At 41.2% G+C, this 25,608-nt stretch overlaps 2 protein-coding genes across 5 annotated transcripts in view; both read left to right on the top strand.

The window, feature by feature from the left end:
• The first annotated feature begins 1,620 nt into the window (after window positions 1-1,620).
• On the top strand, window positions 1,621-4,575 carry LOC104834618 (chromosome unknown open reading frame, human C15orf61). Of its 2 annotated transcripts, XM_010572109.1 has the most exons (3): window positions 1,621-1,970; window positions 3,907-4,062; window positions 4,166-4,575. In XM_010572109.1, the coding sequence occupies exons 1-2, from the start codon at window positions 1,634-1,636 to the stop codon at window positions 4,032-4,034; spliced, it is 465 nt and encodes a 154-aa protein (XP_010570411.1). In that variant the 5' UTR covers window positions 1,621-1,633; the 3' UTR covers window positions 4,035-4,062; window positions 4,166-4,575. The 2 variants fall into 2 exon arrangements, with proteins under 2 accessions (XP_010570411.1, XP_010570410.1); XM_010572108.1 differs by having other exon boundaries at window positions 3,907-4,575.
• Window positions 4,576-14,755: 10,180 nt separating this feature from the next.
• Window positions 14,756-25,608, top strand: part of MAP2K5 (mitogen-activated protein kinase kinase 5) — a 141,047-nt gene continuing 130,194 nt past the window's right edge. For all 3 annotated transcript variants that reach the window (XM_010572110.1, XM_010572111.1, XM_010572112.1), the window contains exons 1-2: window positions 14,756-14,937; window positions 22,814-22,862. In XM_010572110.1, the coding sequence (XP_010570412.1) occupies window positions 14,803-14,937; window positions 22,814-22,862 (184 nt within the window). In that variant the 5' untranslated portion in view covers window positions 14,756-14,802. The remainder of the gene's footprint in view (window positions 14,938-22,813; window positions 22,863-25,608) is intronic.

A 25,608-nucleotide genomic window follows, 5' to 3' on the forward strand; every position in this document is an offset into this window, starting at 1 on the left:
CACAGAGACCTGAATTGTGCAACCAAATATTATTAACAGAATACATTTGGAAGAATGCTTCATAATACTTCCAGCCTCATCTTTAGGAGGTTTGGTCATGATTCTTGCATACTTTTGAAGTATGCAATGTTTTGCTACGCATTTGTAAATACAGATGCTACTTCATTGCATTTGTAGTATGTTGTGCAAGTAGAGGTGCATCTACGTTCTCTTAACCAGTGCAAGGTTATGCTGCCAGAGGCTGAAGGATTTCTCCTTTCTTCTTGCACTTTTAACAATAAGAGCAACACAAAATTAACAGCAAAACAGCTTGAAATAAATACTTTAAAAACCAAAGTAATTGTCGTATGTCCACTTTATAGGCAATAGCTTTATAGGCGGTAATTTTGACCATGAAATACAACAGCAGAATATCACTCTTCAGGTGTAATACATGAGTTCAGGCCTTCACCATAGCAAGCTGCACTATCAGATTCCAACTTCTCTTGTGTCCTCAGTCATCATTGCCACTAACAAACAAAGATACTAAAGCTAACTATGAGCTCTATTAATTATAGGAAGGTGAACTTGAATGAAATTTGTTACTGACTATGATTAATAATTACTGGTTCTACACACATGTAGTACATTACAGTAAATAAACAGGGTACATTGTTGGGTAGTAATTGATTAATTAGCACATTCATACTACATAGCTCAATGGTTTAAGATTGCTGAGTTTGAGATATTGCTTGCAATTATTAAAAGGAAAAATCTGTTCCATTTCTCAGTTTACTCTTCTGTACAGTCTTTTTTTTCCTCTCAAATAGAATGTTTAATGGTTCAAAACTTTAGCTTTTATTTAGAAAAATCGTATCATGGAATATGGGCTACGATTTTAAAGTATTTCTCTTCCAAGGGGTCTAACACTTTCAAAGAACTATTTTTTACCTGGTATCACTATCAAATTTCACCAAATAAAATCAATGCAGCTTAATACATTTTTTTCCCGAGCACAGGTTAATCTGGTTAATGCTGCAGCTGTGAGATGTGCCAGCAACACACGGGGTGCTCCCGTCAGCACGCACGCTGTTAAACAAAAACATTTCCAAAAATGTAATTGCCCGATTCTTTGCGATAGCCTCACTCGCTGTAAGGAGCGCTAACGGGCGCCCTTCTGTAGGGCGCCCGGCCCGTCTCTCGGCCTGTGTCGGGCAGGGTGACTCGCTCCCCTCGCTTCGTGGGGCTGCCCCGGCCGCCTCAGCCGGCGCCCGCCCCGGCCGCCTCAGCCGGCGCCCGCCTCGCCTCACCCCACTTCACCCCAGCGCGGAGGGCTCCGCCGCGGGCTTTCGCGCCTCTCCCCCTGCCCGAACCCTCCCCTCAGGGAGTCGCACACACCACACCGCCCCGCTCTCCCTTCCACCCACAGACGAGGACCAGCCCCATCGCTTCCACGGACAAAGTCTACCGCAGGGCCCGCTCCCACGGCCGCCGCCGGGGTACCCCCTCCGCCGCCGCCACCTCTTCCCGCCCTCCGGCGGCTGGCGCACGCGCCGAGGTGGCGCACGCGCGCCGGCCGGAGCCGGTGAGTGCGGGGTGGCTGCGGGAAGGCGCGGGGGGGGAGGGGAGGGGAGAGGGGAAGCGGCCCCGCGGGATGCGGGCGCTGAGGCGGCTGCATGAGGCGGCCGTGGGGCTGCTGCTGTGGCGGGGGGGGTCGTCATCGTCGTCCCGTCCCGCCGCCTCGGAGGTGCTGAGCCAGCACCTAAGGCAGCGCGGCCTGCCCCACTGGACCTCGTACTGCGTCAAGTACAGCGCCGTGCGCAACGACCAGTTCGGCCTCTCCCACTTCAACTGGCGGGTGAACGGCGCCAACTACCACATCCTGCGCACCGGCTGCTTCCCCTTCATCAAGTACCACTGCTCCCGCGCCGCCCCGCAGGACCTGGCGCTGCAGAACGCCGCCTTCACCGCCCTCAAGGTCCTCAACGCCGGTGAGTCGCGTCCCGGGCCGGCTCTGCGGCCTCCCCTCAGCTTACCTCGCCGGCTGTGAGGCGGGCGGAGAGGCGCTCCCCCTCGGCTCTTGCCGTTCTCCTGTAGCCGGCGGGTGGAGTGAGGCGCTTGCGGCGGGCGGGCTGCGCCCCTCGCGGAAGGGACGGCCGCGGGATGAGGGACACGCCGGAGGGGGGTTGTGAGGTAAAAGCGGGGCTGACCGGTGGGGGCCGCGTCCCCTGCAGTCGGGCCGGGCCGGGCCGGGGGGCTGTGGTTGCGGGCAGCACTCCGCCTCTCCTCCCCGCTCCGCTCCCCCTGAGGTGAGGGAATCGGCTTGGGGTGCCTCGTCCTCCGCCCCCACCGGCTCGGAGCAGGCGGCGTAAGGAAACGGGAATCGCAAAATGCCCGAGCTTTCAGCAGCTGTGAGGACGCAGAGCTGTAAACCGATAGTCTTTGGGGTTTTACCGAGTTCGTGTTTCTCTGTCCGGTTGTGAGAGAGAAAAATTAAACCGCCTGAAGGCAAACGCGCCAGCGCTTGTTATTTAAATGGCTAACATCAGTTGGTATGGATCATTTTCCATCTAAAAATCTGCGTTCTGTTACCGTGGATGAAATTCTGTCCTCTAAGCAAATACGCGAGCGCTGGATGAAGCAAAACAGTGTTTCTTAGAAAGCGCCTGGGCTAATTTTTTGCATCTTGCATACAGGCAGCGTCTAAGGTAGCGGAGGGCTTGGACCATGCTTGATCCTAAAGTGCTGCTGTAATAAAAATGCTTATAAATAAAAATGTTCTATCAGTAGCTTATTAATATAAAAATGGATATAAATAAGTTTTGAAATACATTATTATTCAAAACTTAGTATGTGGGTACCACACTTATTTAAGTGGTGACAGTCGCGTAACTAATTTCACCAGTTTCTTGTTTTCATGTTTCATTTAAAAAAAATAAATCTCATTGGCTTTGCAAGTCTTCAGTGACTTTTTACAAAACGTGTCTGCTAGTCTTTATTTTTTGATCTTTCCAACTAACATAGTGAGAAAATATCATCACAGAGATTGATTTCTTAATAATAACAATTTTAAATCTGATTTTATTTTTCCCTCTGCATAGTCAGACCTTTTATCTTCCCCATCTTTCTGGCAACCACCCTGCATGTTTCATATTTAAATGATCAGCAAGCATGATTAAAAAGTCAACTCATCTCTCTCTTCTGAGAATCTAGCTTAAGGACTTGGGTAACTTTAACCACGTTAAATTTGGTGTTTCTGTACCTTACTGAATTCAGGGCCTAAATCCATCTCCATTTTTTTCCCCCTACATTAAGTAAAATATTGTTGTCTGTAATACATGTGTAGCTCGGCAGTGCTAAAATGATGGCACTTTTTATATATACACCTTTCTACTCATTCCAGTTTTGTTGGAGTTGGTAGTCTTGACTACTGATCTAATTTTCCCAAGAGCAGCTTCATGTTGATGTGTGAAGTCACTGCTTGTTTTCCTTCCTATCTCTACTCTGGTACATAGAGGAACTCCGAACTGATATCTAAGTGGATGTCCAGGGATTTTGTGTTTTAGTGTTTGGTTATATACATGTATTTTCTTTAATTGGTAGAAATCAGGCTGTAGACATGACCATGTTTCACTTCTTTCATACTGCTATCCTCCCCTTTTCTTTTTCTATTAATTCCCTCGTATTGCTGCTTTTCTTAAGCTGCTTTCTGATTCTTGTGTGCTTGATACACAAGAAGGGTGGTATTATGAACTGACAGCTGCTTGTAAGCATTTCACTAAAGGCAAAGTGTTAATAAGGCAGCTTTTACAGGAATGCTTTTCCTCTAATTTCATTTTTGGAGTCATTATTCTTTACTATTAGTAGGTGGTTTTAATTTTCCTGGCTTGCTATCTTTGTATGTAACATGTTTTTGTCTTTTCTTAGGCATCCCAACTTTACTATATGGAATTGGCTCCTGGTTCTTTGTCAGTGTCACAGAGACTGTTCATACGAGTCATGGCCCAGTTACTATTTATTTTCTAAATAAAGAAGATGAAGGCGCAATGTACTGAAATCATGCCCTCAAGTACCTGTCATTTGGTGGGTTTCTGTGTTACAGCTGCTACAAATATCTACTCCCTTTGACTAAAAAGAACTGAAGGCAACTTTTTTTTTTTTTTTTTTTTTTTTTTTTTTTTTACAGTGCCTTCTTTTACTTAACATGCTGTCTTCAGGAAGCCTGATGGACTTTTTGGTCATAAGAGGTTTATTTTTGCAGAGGTCAGTAAAGTTGAAAAAGTAGAAGCCTTAGGAGAAGAATTAATATTTCCAAGGGTATTAGAATTTATGGAAGTCAGTGACTAGTACTGCTGAACAAACTTGTGATAATTTAAAGAGATACATCTACCAACTTAGATAACTGAATTGTAGCATGTGGGCAAGGAAACTGTGAACACACTAGACATTTTCAGAATGTCTCTGAAAAGATTAAGCTGCTTAGGTTTAAACTCTTGACTAGATGTTTCATAATGCATTAATTGTCATAGCTGCAAGCATGTTTGAATGAATCCATGGCACTGACTATTCACAATTACCTGGAAGACTCTTTGGAAAATTAGCACCCTAAGAAGTTAAAAATGGCTGTATCATATTTCTTCAAATGATATTTAAATAAAATATCTAAAATATGTTTTATGCTTCTATCTTTTGCAATTCTTGAACTCGACACCTGCATTTTTTTTTCTTTTGGTTGCTTTGTAGTTACATAACAAAACCTAAGTAATCTAGAAGATGTAGTCCCCTGTGCTAATTTACAAATTGCTGATCTTTTTAATTAATAGGGGAGAATGAGAAGATCATTTTTTGGATGCAAAATAACTGATTTGTCCAGCTGTAACTGAGCACAGCTGTAACAGGCACATATAATGATGGAAATTCAGTTGGAAACCTGGGCAAAGAAAAAGCTTTTAGGGAATTATTTGGATAGTGGAAATATGGAATTATTGGATAGTAAGTTCAAACAACAGAAACACCTGTACAGGCTATATTACTGGTGCTTGGTTTTAGTGCCAGCAAATAATGCTGTCTATTCCAAATCCCATGTCTGGTGACGTAAGTTGATTATTCCAGTTTTCGTAAGTAGGAAGATAAATGTAGGTACTGTTTTTGGAGGGTAATCACTATTCTTAAATAAATTATTATCAAGCTATGACTACAGTATAATTTCATTTAAATACTTTTTTACTTAATTCCAGATAATGGAACTGTTTCCCACTTAAGCAATACATGTGGTTTTTCTAAAAGCAACACTAAATAACACTTTAATCAGAGAAGTGCTTGCACTGTTCTGTTTAATTTTGGAGAATATTCTTGACACAAGTTAAATGGTCTCAAAGATGAAGAGACAGTATTATAAGAAGCCTCATTAATAATAAAAATAATGACTTAGCATTTTTCTAGAACTGATTTTCACTGTATTGGATAAATAACTGCAGCTCATAAGTTTAAAGTCAAATACTGCTCATTCATTGCCATGGATCTTGTCAATATCTTGCTGTAAAGGTTTAGTCTCAACGCAAGGTTGATAAAATGGTTTTTAATTACCAGACTATAAATACAGGTCTTCATTGGAGTTGCACCTCCACTCACTGCAGCTTGTTTGATTTCTGATAATGTGTGTTGCTGACTTTGCTTACCTGTTTTTCAATAAATGCCGGCAACATGACTCCTTGTCCATACAGTGATGGGCAAGTCTCCTTAGAGAACATCTTTGACAAACTACCCTATTGATTCCTGCAATTCTGTGCTGCTTGCAGCATTAAATAGAGACTTGATTTCTTGTTCAATGATCTCACTGTGTAACAATTAGGCAAATGTAATATTTTCTTGTATTACATGAAAATCAATAGACCTCTCGCTCTTATGAAGTTGCTCACGCTAAAGGATGAACTAGAAGATGTTTGAGGGCAGCGTGCAAATACGGTATCATAAGTTCATTTCGTTAAGGCTTGTATGTGACCTGTTACAGGACATAAAGGGAAAATGTGCTATTTATAAGGGATAACACTTGAGTTATTAAATCATGACAAAAATAATTTTCAAGTATGAATATAAACCTACTTGCTTGTCTTCAACCAAAGGTAAAATACTTCATCTGGCTTTCATTCTCTTTTTGCTATAAATACCTATTTCTTAGTATCTTTTTTCATCACTTATCTTTGGCCTGAATGCAAGAGAGAAATGTTGAGGGCCAAGAAGATCCAAGACGATTCATACCATCTTGTCTCAAAAATTTCTGTAAGGCTTGGGGGAAGATAGGAATGTCAAGCAAGGATGAGCATGCAGTGTATAGTTCTCAGCTGAACCTTTGCTGCTTTACCTTTCTAATCCCCATCAGCACAAACTCTTCCCTTGTGGCAGTCAGCTCCTAAAAGGAGAGCAGGGTCTTCTGTTGTGGAGAAGTCCGAATGCTTGAACTAAAGAGTTTTGCTGAAGTGGACTTTTAAGATGAGCTTCTAGCAGTTTAATTGTTCAAAGATGAATTATTTGCATGTGTAGCACCTAACTGCTGTCTCTTGCCTGTAAGGTCCTTTCAGGTTGTCCTGTAAACCCATTGCTTCGAAAGACAACTTGTAGGGAACCAGGCTTTGTTAATTCCTCTGGTCTGGAATAATTTATTTGTACTTGTTTTAATTAGGAGCTTCCTTTTTGTATGTGTTATATTATGCATATGTTGTGTATGCAACATATACTAATGTTGATACGTATTTTTTTATAGATGATTGACCTACAAAATGACCCTTCTAACTTTTTACAGATTTGATCTGCACCATTTCCATTTGAAATAAAGTGTAGTTTATCTTGTAAGTCTTGCCTTAATTATCTCTTTACTGTATTCAAGAATGATGTTTAAATGAGTGAGAGATGACATAAAAAGGCAGAGAGCTTTGTTTCACCTCACTTAACAACTGCTTCAGGTAAATGAAACCTTAGTCTAAACCCAGAGGATCAGGTAGCTACTTCTTGTAGCAGTCTTTTTAAACAGTAATGACTATTGGGGGCATCTCAACCTAAACGAGTGCTTAGCATTACATCTTACCTAGGTCAATGGTCTCAGGTATCTGAGTTAAACTGTGTTACTGTAAATTAATGGAAAATGTAACTGCGCTTTGCTGAAAGATCAATGTCCAATAAAGGCTGCACAATCAAATCTTGTTGCAATGATTGAGGTCCTTAATTGCCTTTCAAAGATAAGGTGGTAATCAACATAGGTTTAACTGATCTTTTTTACCAGTTCAATTACATGCTAATGACTACAGCCAAGTCAGGATCTTTAACTACTTATACTTATTAAATCTTATGTTTGTTGTGAAAAATTACTTAAGCCACACAATCGATAAAACCCAGGTTTTAATTACTATATTTCACTTTTATACCTTTTTGTATGTTTGACAAATGTTTCACTGGAGACTGTGTAGCACTAATGATAGTACGCCAAGAAATACTGTTTTCTGGTATTTTCTACTCCAAATTATGATAACACGTGGGTGTGTTTATGTTTGTTTTAATGAAGTTTTGTGACTAGTAATGCGAACATTCTAGGCAGTTCATTGTACTTAAATATAATTTTTACATGTAATAGCACTCCTTTTATCACTAGAAGATGTACTACTTGCTAACCTTCAGCTGGACACAATTTCAGCATGAAGTTCTTAACTTTTTTCCAATGTAAATTAATATGAGATGTAGATACTAGTAAGGATTGATATTCCCAATTGTTTATGATTAGTACTCTCTCATTGTCTCAAAAATAAGTTGCTGTATCCCCTTCTTCTTGATCTCCTTTCTTTGCCTGGAGTGAGATCCAGTGCTTTTCTCCAGTCTTCAGAGGAACCTGGAGCCAACTGACCTTTCAGTGACTTAAGCGGAAGTTAGATCTGTCCTCAACTTGCTTTGTGTGGTTGACCTACTGTAATTCGGAGCACCTAGCAGCATTAGGTAGAATCTTCTGGGTTTTTTCTTTGGTTTTGCATATTTGTGCTTAGTTTGCATGCAAAAGTTGGCAGGCACGAACAGATCTCGGTTTCTCAAGACTCCTGCAAAGTAGAGCAGCGGCATCTCAAATTTAACAACAGAACTATCTGACGAAGTGATGTACCTGTGCTTGTATGCAAGTCTGAGCTTCTAGGTGTGCTTGCTTAGGCTTGCTAGGCTCGCTTGTGCTCAATGAAAGTATGAATACTGAAAATCTGTAAAACGATAACTACATCAATAACCTTAGCCTTAATTTGAGTCAATCATTTGAAAGAAGCTGTCAGTCCTTACGGAGCTCTTGTGGCAAAGCACACTAGTATCAGTTAATGTACTTATTAAAATAATGTACTTATTATTATACGTTGGCAGCAGTAGAGTAGGAAGGCAAGGCAATTACTCATCAACAGAGAAAAAGGCTACTCTTTTTTTTTTTTTTCTTTTTTTTTTTTTTTTTTTTTTTTTGAACTGCTGAGATTAAAGAAGTTGGAGGAGGGAAGGGGAACGATGATGTGGAACTTCTGGAGCTCCTGCAGGATAATGGAGTGGAGAAAATGTTCATTTTCTGACAAATGTGCTGAGTAAATGAGAGACTTTAGCAAAAACATCTTCAGAAGGGGTGGAGTGGTGTTCAGATGGAGAAGGATGGATTTGGTAGGAAGGATGTCTAGAATGGGACTGAGAATGAGCAAAAAAATGTTAGGTTTTAAGAAGTTGCTTGCTTCAGCCTGGTACTCTTCAGCTGTAAGTATTCTCAAACCTATTGATGCCCCTTCCATTACTAAAGCTTTCTGGAAAAAGAAAACAGGAATCCAGAGTTATTCTTCCAGCACTCAAAAGTGTTACTGCAGTTGTCATGGAGAGATTTAAAGTTTCTGATGAAATAGAATTTATTGGAATCATTCTATAGGCAAGAAAAATTAAGTAGAAACGTGTGAGTTGACCAGATGGTCCCCTTTGAGAATCTAGTAGCAGTAAAAAGATCCTTGATGTTGAAATGTCTTTGCAAACCATAATTGTAGATCTCCCTGATGCAGGTTATTATTGGATGAAATTTAGGTATTTATTAATAGCTGAATGCCCTTAGCCCTCTGGTTTAGACCACTTTGCCTAAAACAAAGGAGATTTTGCTTCATATATTATTTACTTCAGCCATCTAATTTAAACTGGCTTTTGCTGTAACTCCTTAATCATGTTCACTACAGAAAAGTAAGTTAATAATTCTGAGAGTTGTCTTGATTTCATCCCAAAATATACATATTTATGGAAGTAGATGTCACATTAAGCTTTTTTTGGGGCTGTATGGTTCGGTTTAAATACACCTAAGAAAAAGTGGCAGCTTCAGCATTACAGCAAGGGGAATTTAGAATAAAAATTGTCACTAATATGTTCCAAATTTATTTACAAGATTTTTTTTGATTTCTAGAAAAGAGTAAGATGTTATTACTGTGTTTGCATTTAAGTCTTTCAAATAAAGCTTGTGTGCAGTAGAACATCAAAATTTGCATTAATGATTGCGACACTCGATGTCAATTACTGACCTTTGTGAATTAGTAACTGAATAAATGCAGCTGAAATAAAGAGGGCTAATGTATCACAAAATATTTCTTACTCATGGATGAGTGTAGTTTAACCTTAATTATTTATGCTAATACATCATAGTGTTCTAGTAGATGCACTGTGATAGGCTTTTCAGGAAGTAATGATGTCTGTGTAGCATGAGAGCTTTCTGCAGCAGACTGTAAGAGGTCATGATTTTGTCTGAGTTCAAGTTATAAATGATCCAGATCATTAACATTTTCAGTGACGAGGTTGTCTTATAGAAAACTCAAATATATATCTGTTCAGCATTTGAAAAAATACAGAGGAAACCACTAAGGTTTGAGATGATGGAATACTGTGTGTTATGATTTAGCCAGTTTGGATGCATTACGGTTGCTGTTTGCTTGGTAAGGTAGAATACATATGGCTTAGAGTGATTTTAATAGCAATTGCATCACTTTAAGCACAGTTTATGAGCCCTGTTCTAGTTCATTATAAAACCAATTTATTACTTTCAGTGATATTAATAATCCTAATAGAATTAAAACTGTAAAACATGATTAAAAGCAATCCTTCAGACAAAAAGTCTGATCAAGGAAACTTTCAACTTTAAAATGTGAATTTCAAAATAGACTACTTTTAAAGAACGTGAAATTTTTGAACAAGATTATAAAATATTACAAAGTCAAACCTATTTTTATTCTTACAAGAAGAAATGGCATTAGATATGATTGTTACATGCTTAGTGATTCATGGGCCTGGTTATATACATGCTTTGTGATATATGAATTATTTAGTAAGAAAAATCACAATAATTTTGTTGTTACTCAAGAATTTATAGGTTGACAGAAAAACAATTATGCTGCCCCTGAAGCTGGTCTGATGTAACATCATTACAGTAACATCATTAATGATACACAGCCATTTTTGCTCAATCTAACTGGTATAGTTTATGTTGTAATTGTTCAGTAGTTGTGTATCATAGCTAGCCTTTAAAATATACATAAACATGCTTGTAATCTGCTTTATTTCAAAATATGCTCATAATTTAAAGCAAGAACTAAACATTTAGTAATTCAGCCTAAATCAAGTTTACTGTTGTTTTGGGTTTTTTTCAGTTCAAGATGAGTTTCTTATGAGAAAGTGTTTTAAAAGATCTATTTGAGGCCAGATTCTGCTCCCCACGGAATTGAAAGTAAGATCCATTTATTTCCCAGTATTTGGTTCACAAATGGTCCTTTGCCTCTTACTCTAGAGAGCCCACGCAAAGTGTTTCTGCCTGTCCAAGCCCATGCAAAGTGACTGCAAGGGGTCGTAGGAAGGCATGGAACGAAGACAGCTAGTTTTCTGCAGGTTTTAATGCAGGTTTTAAGGGATCTTCATCTATGCGTGTATTGATCAAGCTGGTACACTTGGGTGATTCTTTCCTAGGAGATGCGTTTTAGGGAAGAATATGTTCAGAAAGCCTGGACACTGTTGACCTACTTTTTTCATAAGCCTAAGGGAATTCAGTTTGCTGCACTCGCTGGCAATCTGAAGATGTGGGAAGAAAAAAAAGGTGGATTTCACCATGATACATTATTTAACAACATAGAAAGTTATGTACTAATCTTTTTAAAAAAAAAAAAAAGACATGAAAATGTATGCTATTAAAGCAATGATCAGGTGCCATTTTCTCTAGGAAATGAAGAGCTTGTCCTTTGTTATTTATAACACCTATCTAGAAACTGGTACAGGGAGGAAGCAGAGATGGTAAATTGAATTTAGTGAACCAAGGACTGATGTTTAGATTCTGATTCCTCTGAGTCTGTTTATATGCTTTATCTGAATTACATGTAATATAGTACAGTACTGGTAATACAGTATTCCAGAACATTTTTAATAGTTAAAATGTTGAATAACATTTAGCACACGTAATTAACAAATGTTAACTACTTAGTCTGTTATGTGGTAAATGCATGCTATTCCTATGTCATAGCTGGGCAAATTCTAGTAGTAGTAAGGTTAAAATTTCCCAGAGATGCTCAGTAGGAGCGGTAATGAAAATGTAGGACTTTCTGACTCTGTCCTCAGCTTCCTTTCTATGCCTCATGTGCTTCTACCCAAGGGTCTGAGCACAGGACTAGAGGACACTAGTTTTGCATCCTAATGCCAGTTGTAGTGCACTTCAACTCCTGATATGGCCCAGTGCAATTGGCATAATTTACCTGTTCGCTTCCACTGAGTATTTACAATGGGCATATTGTAAGGGTTATTATAAAAATAGCATGTAGCATGTATGTAAAGGAATGCTGTGTAAAGAGGACTATGCAAGTTCTAAGCACTGTGTTTTTTACCTGCATCAGCCTGATCCACTCCCGAGATTGAGCTCACACATTCTTCCACCAATGGCAAGGAAAACCTCCTAGATACCAGTCCTGGAACAGGAAGTTTAAGAATAGGGCCAGGGGAGTCAGCTCTTTCTTTCCTCCCTCTTCTTTTTATGGAATTTTGGTAGATGGACTCAAAACTTCATTATATGATGTCTGTGGTAGTGAAAAGATAGAAAATGACTTGTGTTAGATAACTTCCTTTGCAGTGGGAATTAGCGAGGGAAACAAGTAATAACTTAGTTTCTTACTTTTTGAAGGCCTTGCAAATTATCATGATAACCATGTTCCAGGCAATCAGTGGGGGACAGCATTTTTTCCATACCACTCACCGATACTCCTGTGAGATTCCACAGCATGGCAAATTTAATAATTTTAGTATTCTTCTGTGTCAGCATTCTGCTTTTCCTTGAAAACAAATGTTTATTTTCTTTACATGGCCATCTCCAGATCTCCTCTGTCCTCTCTAACCACAATGGAAAGCAGCAGAGAGCAGCAGCAGACTGCAGTGAGACAGTTTTTCTTGTGCTTGTAGCACAAAACCAGCCTGGAAGTCTGTGCCACTGATGAAGGATATTTCCCACACACAAATAAAAATAGAATGTATTCTGTTCATGAAGTCACGGGCTTCATGATCCTCTTGTAATTAAAGAACCGATATATTGTTCCTTTGCAGATTTTGAATGTTATTTCATTGTGGATAGACAGTAACTTTGGATACGTAATTATAAATAGGAAATACCTGCATATTTCTTGCTGACAGCATGTCATCTGGATTTAGTGGAGAAAATCAGACTGCCTAATTATTTTTTTCTGTGCCTTTCTGGAATTCTTGACTTCCTGTGTTGGAAACTTTTTAAGAGGAGATTCTTGGGGCAGTCAAATACTGAACTTTAAGAATATTTTATGATGCATATTAAAAAATATGTGTTCTTGCTACACAATTTCCCCCCCAATGTTGAGGAAAAATATAAAAAATAGATTTGGGTGAAGTTCTGTTCTCATAGCAAAGTTCTGCGGGATGATAAAATAAATATTAACTATTTGTTTCAAATGTTGGTGTAGTTAGAATGAAAATTTCCTATGAAACATGGGTTTTAAAGAAATATGTGGCAAAACCAAACCTGTATCAAGAAGCATGTGCTTTAGGTGCTGTACTTCTTAAGATATAAAAAAAACTTGAAGTTTGATTACAGCAGCATCAACACAAATCAGAATGGGGGATTAAGGTTATGATTAGCCCTGGAAAATCTACATAATATTTATGCAAATTTCACAAATTGAGTTGGTTTTCCCCATAGTCTTGTAAATGAAAAAGACATTTTAGAAAAATTGCGGTTCTATAGAAATTCTATGATTTTGTATCCTATTCTTTAAAATTTAATAGAAAATGAATCTGATTGAAATGAACCTGACTGAAAGGTATACAGGGACTGTAGGTAAAAGGTTCATTTGAACAGAAAGACGTCTGTGTGGGCAGCACCAATCCCTTAGATACTTAGGAGTTGGGGCTCTATTAATTTCTAGTGTAGGAACTAAATTATAAAGTTATTGAACAGAGAGAGAATTTATCTCTGCTAATGGCCATTGAAAGATCCTTTTTTTTAAAGCTCAAAGAAAGTAGAATTCTAATATGAGGAAGCTTGAAGATGTTTCAGGAATTAAATGAAATATACCTTCCATTTTTTCCCCCTCTAAATTGATAATATAACTCAAATAGTCTAGTTTGTCATATATGATAATGTGAGAGATTGTGATAAAATGTACAGATCAATAGTCTACAATTGAGATTAAAGCTCTTCTCCCACTAAAAAGAACGGGAAAGTTTTGTGCCGCAGAGCTGTATGGAAGGGAGAGCCTTCCCACTTCTGTCGGGAAAAAGCTTTTTTTTAAAAGCTGAACATAGCATATCGTGGCTTGTGATCGCGGTAGGGAGATGACACAGCTGTCATGCTCAAACGCATAACCCTTCTTTGCTGCTGCTGAGGACGGTGGATGTAAGCTTTTAACAGGGATTTTCTTTTGTCAGAGCTATGCTTTAAGATGGTCCGTGTTTTGAAACGGACTGTTTCCTGCTGCACCACTGAACAGACGTGGAAAAACTCTTTGATGGAAGAATTTTACCCGGATGTCAGTACAGCAGGTACTTAGCGGAGTATTCTGTAACTTGGAGGAAGAGCGGAGTGCGTGACAGCTCTTGGCAAAACTGCTTAGAGCACGTTAATGCAGACGCCTGGGTGTTAAGGAATGAGCAGAGCCCAGAGCAGTCCTGCTTCCAGTGCCACAAGCGACGGGCTCGTCTTGTAGTCCGACGGGCAGGGGCGGGGCAGGGCCCTCGCACCCGGGCAGCGCGCGGCGACGTATGGACCGCGCGAGCCGGCCACGCGCACAGGTTTAGGTTTGCCTACGTTTTTGTGTGTTAGCTTGAATAACCTGAAGACAGAAGCCCCGTGAGTTCTTAAGGAAAAGCTGTCGCCGGAGGAGACTCAGCTCATGACTCTGAATTTTGAAGACTGGGGACTTTCCACACTTTTTAACGAATGCAGGAGTCCGAGCCTGACTCTGATGTGCTGCCTCAACAGTGTGTTTCCTGTTAAAAGTAGAAGCCATAAGGCGGTGGGGAATTAAAATCGGTGCCTCTGCGCTTGCCGGAGCGGCTACCGCTCGCTCCCCGGGGCGGGCTGTCACAGCCCGGACGGCGCCCGCCTCCTCCCCGCAACATGGCGCCGCCTCCGCTCCCTCCTCCTCCGCCTCCTTCTCCTTTGTCGCTCCCCCCGGTCCCTCCGTTTTGGTTCCGGGGCAGCGAGTCCTTCCTGCGGGCGGGGCGGGGCGGCGCAGGCTCGGCCCTGCTCGGCAGCCGCCGCGGCCCGCCGCAGCATGTGAGCCCGGCGGGGCGGGGATGCTCTGGCTGCTCTGCGGCCCCTCCCGCGCCATGGAGAGCCAGGCGCTGGTGATCCGCATCAAGATCCCCGACGGCGGGGCCGTCGACTGGACCGTGCACTCGGCGCCTCAGCTGCTCTTCAGGGACGTGCTGGTGAGTCCCAGCGGGGGCGGCGGTCCCGGGACGCCCCCCCCCCTCCCGCTGCCCGGGGGCGGGACGGGGGGCTCCGGCCGGGGGGACGCGGGGTCAGCGGCTCCGTGAGCGCCGACCGGTCACCCGGGGCGGGCGGGGAAAGGGGTAACAAAAGTCCTCCCTGGAAGGCGAAAGGTGTTTGTTTGTTGGGTTTTGGGTTTTGTTTTTGTTTTCCCCGGGACGGGCTGTTTGCTGCCTCGTGTCTGCGCCTGGAAGTTTTAACGGGAAAGTGAATCTGGGAGAGGCTGCCCAAAAAGACGGGCGCTGGGGCAGCGCCGGTGCCCCCCACCCCGTGCTTTCGGGGAGGTGGTGCCGGTGCAGTAGGACGGGCTGGGTTTGCTCTCCTGTGCAGAGGGGCACTTGCGGTGAAGCGGTCAGGAGGAGCCGAACTGCGGAGCGGTGGTCCCACGGCGTCCGAAGGGTTGGATCCTCCAAGGGGTCGAGCGTGCAGTAACGCCGGGCATGCAGCACCCCCCTGCCTGCGGGCCTTGGCGCGATGGGGTGGTCACAAGGCATCGCTTTAGGGGGATTGAAAAAGTTGGCCTGTGGAAATTGGTGCCTCCCTGGCTCGGGCACCGTAACTGCGCTCTGCACATGGGCTGTAGCTGTACTTGCTTTTGGTGATATTGCCCATTGCTGTGCTATGGGTTTGTTACATCTCCTTCGCCCTGAACTGCCCTCAACCCCTCCCTGCCTTATTTTCTCCCCATCTGCACATCAAGTATACAAGGATCTTCTGTTTACTCAGAAGTGGCAGTGGATATTTATCCCACTTACTGTTTTTTCTTAATTGCATCCTCAGCCCAAAGAAAAGTCTAATCCTTGCATGCAGGTCATGTAATGTAATACTACTTGATAGTAATATTGGAGAGAGATTCTGCAGATCTCTTTCAATGTGTTGCATTTTACTGAGAAGACGTGTGGGGGATTAAGGGGTTGATTTGCTGGAAAATGTTCAATGTTGGGCCTATAGAAGATCGCAGAGGTAGTTGAAGCGGATGGCAGATGTTCCAGATTACATTCTTCCTAACATTTAGCATTGTCCAAGACTTTCTATGAATGGAGGAGAGGGAGCAGAACTTTTGACAGATTGGTGAGATTTTTGGGAGGGGCAGTTTCCCCTTGGAGATTGCTGTGAGTTTCCAGTGGTTACACAGCAAGCCTGGGACAACCCACTCTACCCTTCAAAGACAAGTGGTGCAAATCTGAGGCAGGTTTACTCCACATTCTGCTTCATGTTTTCCTTTTTTTTTTTTTTTTCCCCCAAATAAAGTGAGATAATCACTGATGCTTGGGCTATCCTTTGGTATTTTAGAATTACTGGAAATTTAAGTTTGATTATATTACTTAGAAGTAAATAGAGAACCGTTGTCAGGTTGAGGGCATGGCTTTGCAAAACCATTTTGCTTTTTAGTTTTCATCCTTGTTGCTTCAGCATAAAAGCAGCTGGGAGTATGTGGGCCTTAGACTTGACCTGTGTAGTCTGTTTAACAAGTAAGTTGAAAAAAAGTGCTGTTGAAGCTTCAACTGCATATGCATAGGAATTGGAGCCTATGGTTTACTCTGACCATGTGGCCCTACAGGGGTGCTGGCCCTGCAGGTGCTCCAGGAGTCTTTGTTTGGGGCAGCAGTGCGGTATGGGGACCTGTGTCTAAAAGCTGGAGAGGGCTTCAGGCAGCAGAGCTGTAATTCAGTGGTTGGACCATACCTTACATGTGAGACTCTGCACTTGCAGTTTCTGTTGTAGCTCCTGTATTTGCTCCATTGGGTTGCAGCTGGGGCCAGCATATGACTTTTTGACCTGAAGTTAAAATGTACCTTTGTGTTCAGTTGTGGTATAGTACTAAGAGACAGTGTGCCTTTTGGAGCCAGATCTCAAGTAAGCAAAAGTACAATACTACAGCTGTTGGAATAGCTCTAATAGGCTTTACCTGCATTGATTTATTAATCAGGGCAAAGTACTGAGCTCGGGTCTTGTGAGATACCTGTAACCATGCCCTGCTGCGAGGAGTTTGAGTAATCACCTCCAGCATGCTGAGAAGAGAGCCTGACAAGAGCCCTTGACATCTGAAGCAATCAATGGACAACGTGGGACCTTGAGGAGCACCCAAAGTTGTCAACGCCAGCATTAACCTCCGGTCACATGGAACTGATGCTTTCTGAGAGCTGTGGCCACTCTAAGTGTGGAAGAAGTGAATGGTGAGGGAGGACATGTCAGGCAAATCTTCATCTTGGCACGTCTCGGGTTGGTGAGGACTTTGTTTTTCACTGCTAATGTGTTTAGAGAGGCAGTTATGTAGGGGATCTGTCATAGAACAGGCATGACAAATCAAAGCAGAGGGACTGTGATAAAACATGTCACGCAGAGCGTTCTTCCTACCACTAGATGGGCAGTTCCTGTGATCAGCAAGCCTCGAGTTTACTTAGGCAATCGTCCCCACTCAAAAGGTCAAGAACTGCAGGCAGGCTTGGCTAATGCAGCGCTTGTCTTGTTCTGCATTGCTATTGAAGTCACTGAGAAAAGAGGAAGCTTCTGTTTCGTATCTCTCTGCACACTATTTTGACGCTCATCTGAGTTGTTTTTTGCAGTTGTCCAACAGATCTACGGGACTTTGAAAAATGTATTTTTCCAGCTATGAGCGGATTGAGCTTCCTGTTTCATGGCATGGGTGGTAGTTTCTCCAGTCAGCAGGTGATGGTGAAACATGACAGGAGCATACTAGTTTTTTGGTTGTTTTTTTTTTGCTAGTTTTCTTACAAAATCCCAGTTTCTGGTTATATTCAGTGATCATGGATGTTCTTCCCAAACTTCTGTGATGTTTGTATAGGAAGCTGTGCACATTGAGGCAGCCATGAAACATTTGGTGATGTCCATTGCCTGTGCTGTAGGCACTTCTACCCCAGCCAAGCACAGCTGCCGAAGTGGGGAGCGTACCCTTACACAGTTGTTTCATTTAGCACACCAGAGCACAACGGAGAACTGCACCAGGTGGGTGGCCACGTGTACTGTTTGCTCTTCTATGCGGTGCAGGTTGAGATCACTGTGTTAACAGTGTTTTTGAGAAGGTGCAGCTGCCACAGACACCTGTGGTTCGCTTCACCCAGCTCCTCTGCAGACACAGGTCTGTCTCCAGCCATCTGCATGCTGAACTATTTCCACCCACTGATAGAAGAATGTGAATAATTCCTGGGGTGAAATGTCCCAGCACTTTGTCAAGTGAAAGTGGATAGATTTCTGCATCAATTCACATCTGTGTTGGTGATGATGATTTTCAGTTATCCAATGTTAGGCAATTGCATTGAGGGTAGCAGTGACAGCAGTACTTCCATCCTAACTGGAAGTGTTGGATTACGTATGGTGAGTCAGTAGGTGATGACACATTTCTCACCGTCAGTGGAAATCTCAGATGTGGGGATGACGGGTGTTATGAGAGTGTTCAGCTGGGAGTGTAGCCGTGCAGTAGTACTGTTTGATGATTGTCGTTTTCATGTCAAAAACCCTCTCTTGTGGACTGTGAAATCTTAAGAAGGAAGAAGTTTAATAAGGTCTGAACTGTCTCAAGGCCCTCATTTGTCTAACTGATTGTGTTTCAGGAGGTGCCATCACAGTATGCACATGCACTTAATTTATCCAGTAACTACAGAAATTAAATGAAGGCTCTGTACACTAAAGTGTGGTAGATCTGGCACCACATGTGGCTGGGGAGGGCAGGAGTGGGGCTGACCCAGGCTTCTGTTGTCCTTCTGCCTTCAATGTAATTTCCCCTCACCTGGTAGGCAATTACAGAGGGCTTATGTGTTAAGAGTATCAATTAAAGATAATGTGGAGAATTGAGACATTCCCTACTAAGGTAAATTACTGAATAGTAATAATCCAGTCAGACCCCACTGTTTTCCTTATTGTCCATGTCTCTCTCAATTGAAGACACAAGAATGCAACGTACCCCTTTTTTCTCAGCTCTTGCTGTTTGGGGCACAATCAAGCTCTGAATAATCCCTGTAGTTTGCCCTGTTTAGCACCAATCTAGCTCTCTATGTGGTGTTGTCCAGAGCACAGCAATCTTGAGCCTGCACCGTGTACCTGCAGTCCAAGTGGTTTGATGGGAAGTACCATTTTGCCTTGGAAGTGCAGAAGCACGTTTGCTAGCCAGTTCCAAAAACCAGGTGCGTACCCCCAGATCTCTAGCAGCAGTGGGAACTGGCAGCTTGGGGGAGCCTTGAATTAGCTGTGTAGTAAGGTTGTTCTTCCTTCTAAGGTAGATCCCATGGTCTGCTTTGTATTAAGAAAGCCCCATAAAATTATCTTTGAGAACAGAAATATTTTATTTTTAAACATGATTTTTTGTTAATTTACCATCCTAGAAGTGTGAACAGCCTTGTGAATACAAATGAGTGTAGCCTTGCAGGATTTCAGGCTGGCATGCAAGAATATTTCTGTCTTCCAGTTTCAGAGAAGAAGCAGTAGTATAGAGTCACTAAATATCCTGTCCATAGCCATAGAATAACCTGTTGAAGTTGGGAGTCTGATGATCAGTGGAATGCCTTACACACAAAATGACAACATTTCTTAATTTTCAACTGCTCTAGTTCTGTCTCTTGGAGGAGCCTTTACAGGTACTAAACTGTGCAGCAGGTATTCAAACTGGAAAACCTGATGCCTGCAGGTTGGTGCTCGTGGTTGGTCTTGATGCAGTAGGATGGTGTTTGACCCATGGAAGCAGCACTGCTTGTATGCTGTAGGTTAGGGATTTTCTTGATTACTTTCCTAAACTGGGTGCTAAGAGCTGTTCTTCATAATGTCACTTTAAATATGTTCTGTGTATATCAGCTTTGCAGACCTGTAAGTTACCAGTAAATAGATTTATTTTAAAGGCACCACTAAATGAATTACAATAAGCTTATTTTTTTTATCAGGCTGTCTAGATTCATTTGCCCTGGCTGTCACTGGAGTGTTTAAGCACTTGGTGTTAATTCAGGATAACTTAATGATGTCATACTGAGATAAAACAAGTTTTAACTGAAACAGGAGCGAGGGCCATAGTTTCAATGTTGACATTGTTGTTTAAAGCAGTGCTTTCACATTTTCTGTGCTCTCGCCTAAGAGGCAAGTGCTCCACAGCTCTTTCAGAGAGCAGATTTGATGGAGTTCTTGTTTTAGGTGCTGTTCCCTGATTTTTCTCCTCATTATTAGATGCTTTTCAGTTTTATAAGATAAAATAGAAGCTATCGTGTGTGTGAGCCCACTTGAATAATGTCTACAAGTTGTAGTATTTTATTGTTTATGATCTCTGTTGTGATAGTAGAAAATCATCACACGTGCATGATTTAGAGTAATCCTTTAAGCTTGGGTCACTGAGAGGTCTGCTGAATGTTTGAGCATGGAAGTCTTAATGTAGCTGATGAAAATACTATGCTAACAACAGAGTAATGGTGTAATTTCCCTCCCTTCCACTCCCTGCTATTTTTTCTCAAATGTGTTGATTTAATAGAAATATTGAAAGTTGACCAGAGCAAAGTTTTTGTGGCTGTTGGTAGGGTTTTCTTTTCAACTATTTATTTAGTGTTAAGACAGAGTTATGGTGCATAGTTCTTAAATTCATGTACTTGGTTATTACTCTTTTTAAAGAAGTCTCAATGTATAGAAAAAGTTATTCTCAGTGGGGGGATGGGGTGCGTGTAAGAATTTATCATCACTGTTTCAGTGCTATAGCAGCTTTGGGAGTCTTGGAGCTTTCCTAGCAGACATTTGGGGCTGTCAGAACTGTCTCTGTCTCAGTGCCATGCTTACACACCTCTTAAATACAGTTTTTAAATATCCCAGAACTGGGGTCCTTTTCTGATAACAATTTTTAAATCCATTTCATGGAAGCATCTGTGTGCCCACGTAAGAACATTTTACAAGTGGCTTAAATCTGTCACAATTACAGTGTGTTTGCTGAGGAATTTTCAGTCTTTAACTAAATGGATTTAGGAATAATTAGTTAACAGCACAGTCTTCTGTTTAGGCAAGACTTTAATTTCTTGTTAGGAATAGAGGGTGCAGCTTGGCTGGCTTTTGACAGAGGACTGACAGAGCTGTCAAACCCCGTAGAAGTATTTAAATGGCAGAATGTTTGTTAACTTGGCAATGTTTTGTTTTGTTGGGTTTTTTTCCCCCTTTTTGGTTCCACAAATTTACAGTCTACATAATTAGGTAAACTATTACACATCTTTTGTATACAATTAATAGTTTAAATTACATACTATTGATTTATTTTAGTATTTAAAATGAAAAGACAACATGAGAAAGTTTTAGAAATATTATTTGCTTCAGTTAGCTCTGTGGAAATCTTTAGGTTGCTTTTGGTGCTTTCTCCTTGTATTAATTGTGTCTCTTTAACGTCGCACAGAATGTTTAATTTCCTGGTTTTAGACTAAATGAAAAAATAGAGAAAGCAAAAGTGACAGGACAGTGATCACTAAAGTTTTGATATGGGGGGGTGCTTAGCACCCCAAAATGCTCACAGTGCATGTACTACAATAAATATTGTTGTTCATTAATTTCTAATCACTTTGCGACACTGTCAGTGGAGAGATTGTCTGACATGAGAAATCAGGCAGCAGGAAGGAAAAAACCATGCTGTGCATTTATGCCGTGCCCTGACATGACATACTGCAGCCTCGCAAAAGCTGACAACAGCACATACACTGGGAGGCCAGGATGACTTCAGTCTGAGCAGCTATTTTTCACTGAATTTTGAGTAAATGCTGTATGTATAAGGCTAAAAAAAAAAAAAAAAGCTCTCCTCCTCTTGGTTTAGTTGTACAGGAAGGGCTCATATTGGCATAAAAACGCTGGTTTGGATCGGAGACATGTAACACTTGGAAATGGTCGGTGTGTTTTGCAATGGGCTTGTGTATGTGCAGCTCACATCTGCCCTAAGAAAGGCATTGTATGGCATCGTTGTAACGCCAAGGTTGGAGGTTGCCTTCTAGGTTAGTACTTCCACTTCTTCGGGTATTTTAACCTTATTTCCTCCAGGGCAGCCAGCACATTTGAATCTGTCTACCAAGTTTTGAAGAAGTTTAAATTCCAATTAGGAGTGACAAAGAGCCCTCCAAACTTTCTGGCTTGCATGTAGTGGAGAGCATCTTGAGACGCAGCGCTGCTTTGCAAGGCAGCAGCAGGCAGCTCGGTGCAGCTGCTGGGTCCTGCCGCTTTCCCGGGCAGTTGTGGAGTGAAAGCAACAAAAATTTGTTCAGTCTCACAGCTACTGTTTTAATTCATGATGGCAGCCCTAAACCCATCCGGAGCTTTTGTTAGCCTGTTTTTCCTGAGCTGCGGGCAGGGCAGGAGATGGAGCCGTGTGATGAACTTACCTTGTGGTGGGAGGGAGGACCAAGGCAGTTGTTTGGAGGTGGAGAGGAGGAATCAGGGTGATGTAAGCAGAAGGACTGAGAGAGAAAACGTGCATTCTTAAGTAAAAAGCTATTCATAAATCTCTGTTTTTATGACTGACTTCGATGAGTTACATATACATTTTTCTATAACCTACTGACAAAATCATAGAATCAAATCGATTCTTTAAACTGCAAGAACAGACAACACTGATTTGTTTGCAATTATGATTGAGTTATGTGAAAACAGTTTTCCTCAAGGTAACGTGGAGAGGAAGAAGAGCACCATGATTTGTACTGATTTGTGTTGTGCGCTAAAAAGTTTGTAATTTGGGGGCAGTGGTGAGTAGCAAGTCTTGAAGTCTTCAGCCTGCAGCTGGGAAGTGATTAAGATGATTTACTCTAAATCATCTCAGGCATTTCCCATTTGATATATAGCTAATTCTTCTTTACATTTTAGGATGTCATCGGTCAAGTTTTGCCAGATGCAACGACAACAGCATTTGAGTGTAAGTATGAGTTGTATAAACTGTCTCTTTTGTCACATTATAGGGCTGTCATTTTTTAAATAAATAATGTTTATGTTCATTATATGTTACAGTTAAATATTTATGCATTAATGCAAGTTTAATGATGATACCGAACTAAGCAATATTTTATTATTTAATCACATCTTGAATGAGCATATTTCTACAATATAGCTTTAATTACCAGCATGACCTTACCATGCTCTTACTCCTCACTGCAATTATATTGCTCGAATTAAATGAAAAGTATAAAGCACCTGTAGGTCTAAGTTTAAAATTTTAATCCTCCATTGGAAGAAACCAAAAGAGCAGCAGCTTTTACAGAGATATGGTACAACATACAGATTTTGTACCAAATATAGCAGCGTTAGAAATTAATGTTTCCTTTCACTGGAACAAATGTCTGTTTTTTGCTGGAAGGACTGCTGTGTTTTTAGTTTTCCTTTTTTCCTTTTGCTGGGCTCAAGCCAAATACACCCTCTTCTCTGTCTCCTGTGTGAGAGTGGGAGATATCAGTAGTTATTCAGCGTCAGCTCCTGGAGGAGGTATGAGAGCTGCAGGAAAATGGCACCTGGTTAGACTTGGGCAGTAGTAGTAACTTCTAAAAGGCCACGTGAGTCTGGCTGAGAAGCTGGGAAAAATAGCTTCTGTGTAGGATCTGAGAAAGCTGTAGGTTGGGGTTGTCATGATGACGCTTCCACATTGTGAAGGTGGTTTTATTATGCTTTTGCTGAGTTAGGAAAGCTCTCAGTGAGTATGTTAGTGCAGGTTTAGACCTATATCTGCTAATTTCTATTTCAGCTCTATTCTTTGAACCCTGTTTATTTTTAATTTTTGAGGGATTCCTGAGGGATTGTCCTATCTGGAGAGCAATAAGCTGCAAAGGGGAGTCAAACATCTGTGTTAGGGGATAAGATACCAAGCTATAGTTTTGTTCCAAGTGGAGAGGGCTCCTGCTATTCCCTTTTAATGTTTATTATATTTTTTTTCTATGTGATTCTGTGCTTTCCTTTGATAGAGATGAAATAGCAAGAAGGAGCTGGAGGGGATTAAAAGTGTTATATGAGTAAGGTAGTGATGCTGAAGGTGAGAGAGCAGACATGACAAGATAGGGCCTTGCATTCTTATTAGCATTTCTTCCCTTTTTAGAGCTTTATGGATAATTCTGTGTGTAGATAATCAAAGGAAATATTGTTTTATGGTCCTTCAAGTACTATTTAGTGCTTTTTATCTTTCTTTTCCTGTGTTTGTGTTTTTACCTCCTAAAACACCAGAAACCCAAGAATGGAGATTGTAAGTGTTACTTCTCCATAGCCTCAACATTTATCCTGACCTGCTTTTTAAAACAAGACTTCCTAAAGAGACCTGAGCAAAACCAGGCTCCAGACCTTGCCATTTTTTTATGATTTGTTAATATTTTTTCTTTTACATACCTCCCACGTCACACATTAGCTTTGTTTGAACTTCATGCACCAGTAACAGTCACTGCCATCAGGGCAGTAGCCCATATTAATGGTACCATGTGTAGAACTTTCCTGGAAATACTTATTTCATTGCGTCTTCTAACATCTGCTTCTGTGCTTTCAGTTCATGTCTCTAGTCTGTCATTTACATCTGCACAAAACCATTTCCCCTGCCATTTAACTGGCATCTAAAATATGTTATGTATATTGATGTGTGATTTTTCTGGTTACTTTTTCCATATCAAATGCCTAGGTTTTACTGGCTTAAGCTTCATTCTCACCTGCTTCATTGCTTCTTCAGATGTGGATAATTGCCATCCAGTGCAGGCTCCTCTACTGTTTGTTTAGTTATTGTTATCTACAGTGTACCATCCATTGCGGCTCCTACCTGGGGCTGCACTTCTCCTACTGTTGGACCTTTATGTGGATTTCACCATTGTATTACACATCGCTACAAATAAAATCACTAACAACATATGGCCTGTTATGATCCTTTTATCCAAACTCTGCTATTTTGTATATTTGTGACACACTGCAGATTTTGTGAAGATTGCTTCATAATATTTGTTTACCATCTGCTGCACTCTATTTGGTATCTTGTGAGGATTTCTTCCTCCATTTTAAGTGACATTAGCAAAATCCAGCCAGTACGTAGGCTTTTTTGGTTCTACTTCTGCTTCCCTAATGTGCTGGAAAATCATATTGCTGTGCTCTAGGCAAGTAGAGAAGCCTGGAAATCTTTGTGAGCCCATGTGTCATATCTAGCTAGTTTTTGGGTTATGCCCACTTAAATGTCAAGATAGGGTGGCAAAGGATCTCTGCACAGATACAAGAAATACATTTTTTTTTTTTCTGGTTTTGCTATTTAGAAGCATTGCCGGGCTATTTTAGATTTGGCTTTTTTAATGCCAAGTAACATTTTCTGCATTTTCATCAACATATTTTTAATTTATTCTCTTTGTACCACCATCAGGAATTTTGCAGTTCTGAGAACTTCAGAGTTAATTTCTTAATCATTTGCAATGAATAATGTGTGATTTTTTTTTTAATTTTTTTTTTTTTTTTTTAATGAACATTTTGCAAGTGGACTCTTAAGAGTTTTTCAGCTTTTTTTTTTGCTTTTTTTTTTTTTGGTGGTCCCAGCTCAGTTTATTCCCTCAAGCCAGGCTTGTTTAACAGCTTTTATCTCTGTATATTCGCTTCTCTCTGTCATATGTTTCCTCTCTTCTGCATTTTACTCTGATCCCTTCTTGTTGATGCATGGC

Source organism: Haliaeetus leucocephalus, unplaced genomic scaffold (assembly GCF_000737465.1).
Source record: "Haliaeetus leucocephalus isolate CR32 unplaced genomic scaffold, Haliaeetus_leucocephalus-4.0 Scaffold339, whole genome shotgun sequence".
Classification (NCBI taxonomy): Eukaryota; Metazoa; Chordata; class Aves; order Accipitriformes; family Accipitridae; genus Haliaeetus; species Haliaeetus leucocephalus.

Coding starts and splice junctions, on each gene's coding strand:
- LOC104834618 (XM_010572108.1), top strand. CDS start 1,634: ATGCGGGCGCTGAGGCGGCTGCATGAGGCGGCCGTGGGGCTGCTGCTG. Junction 1,971..3,906: donor CCTCAAGGTCCTCAACGCCG/GTGAGTCGCGTC, acceptor GTCTTTTCTTAG/GCATCCCAACTTTACTATAT.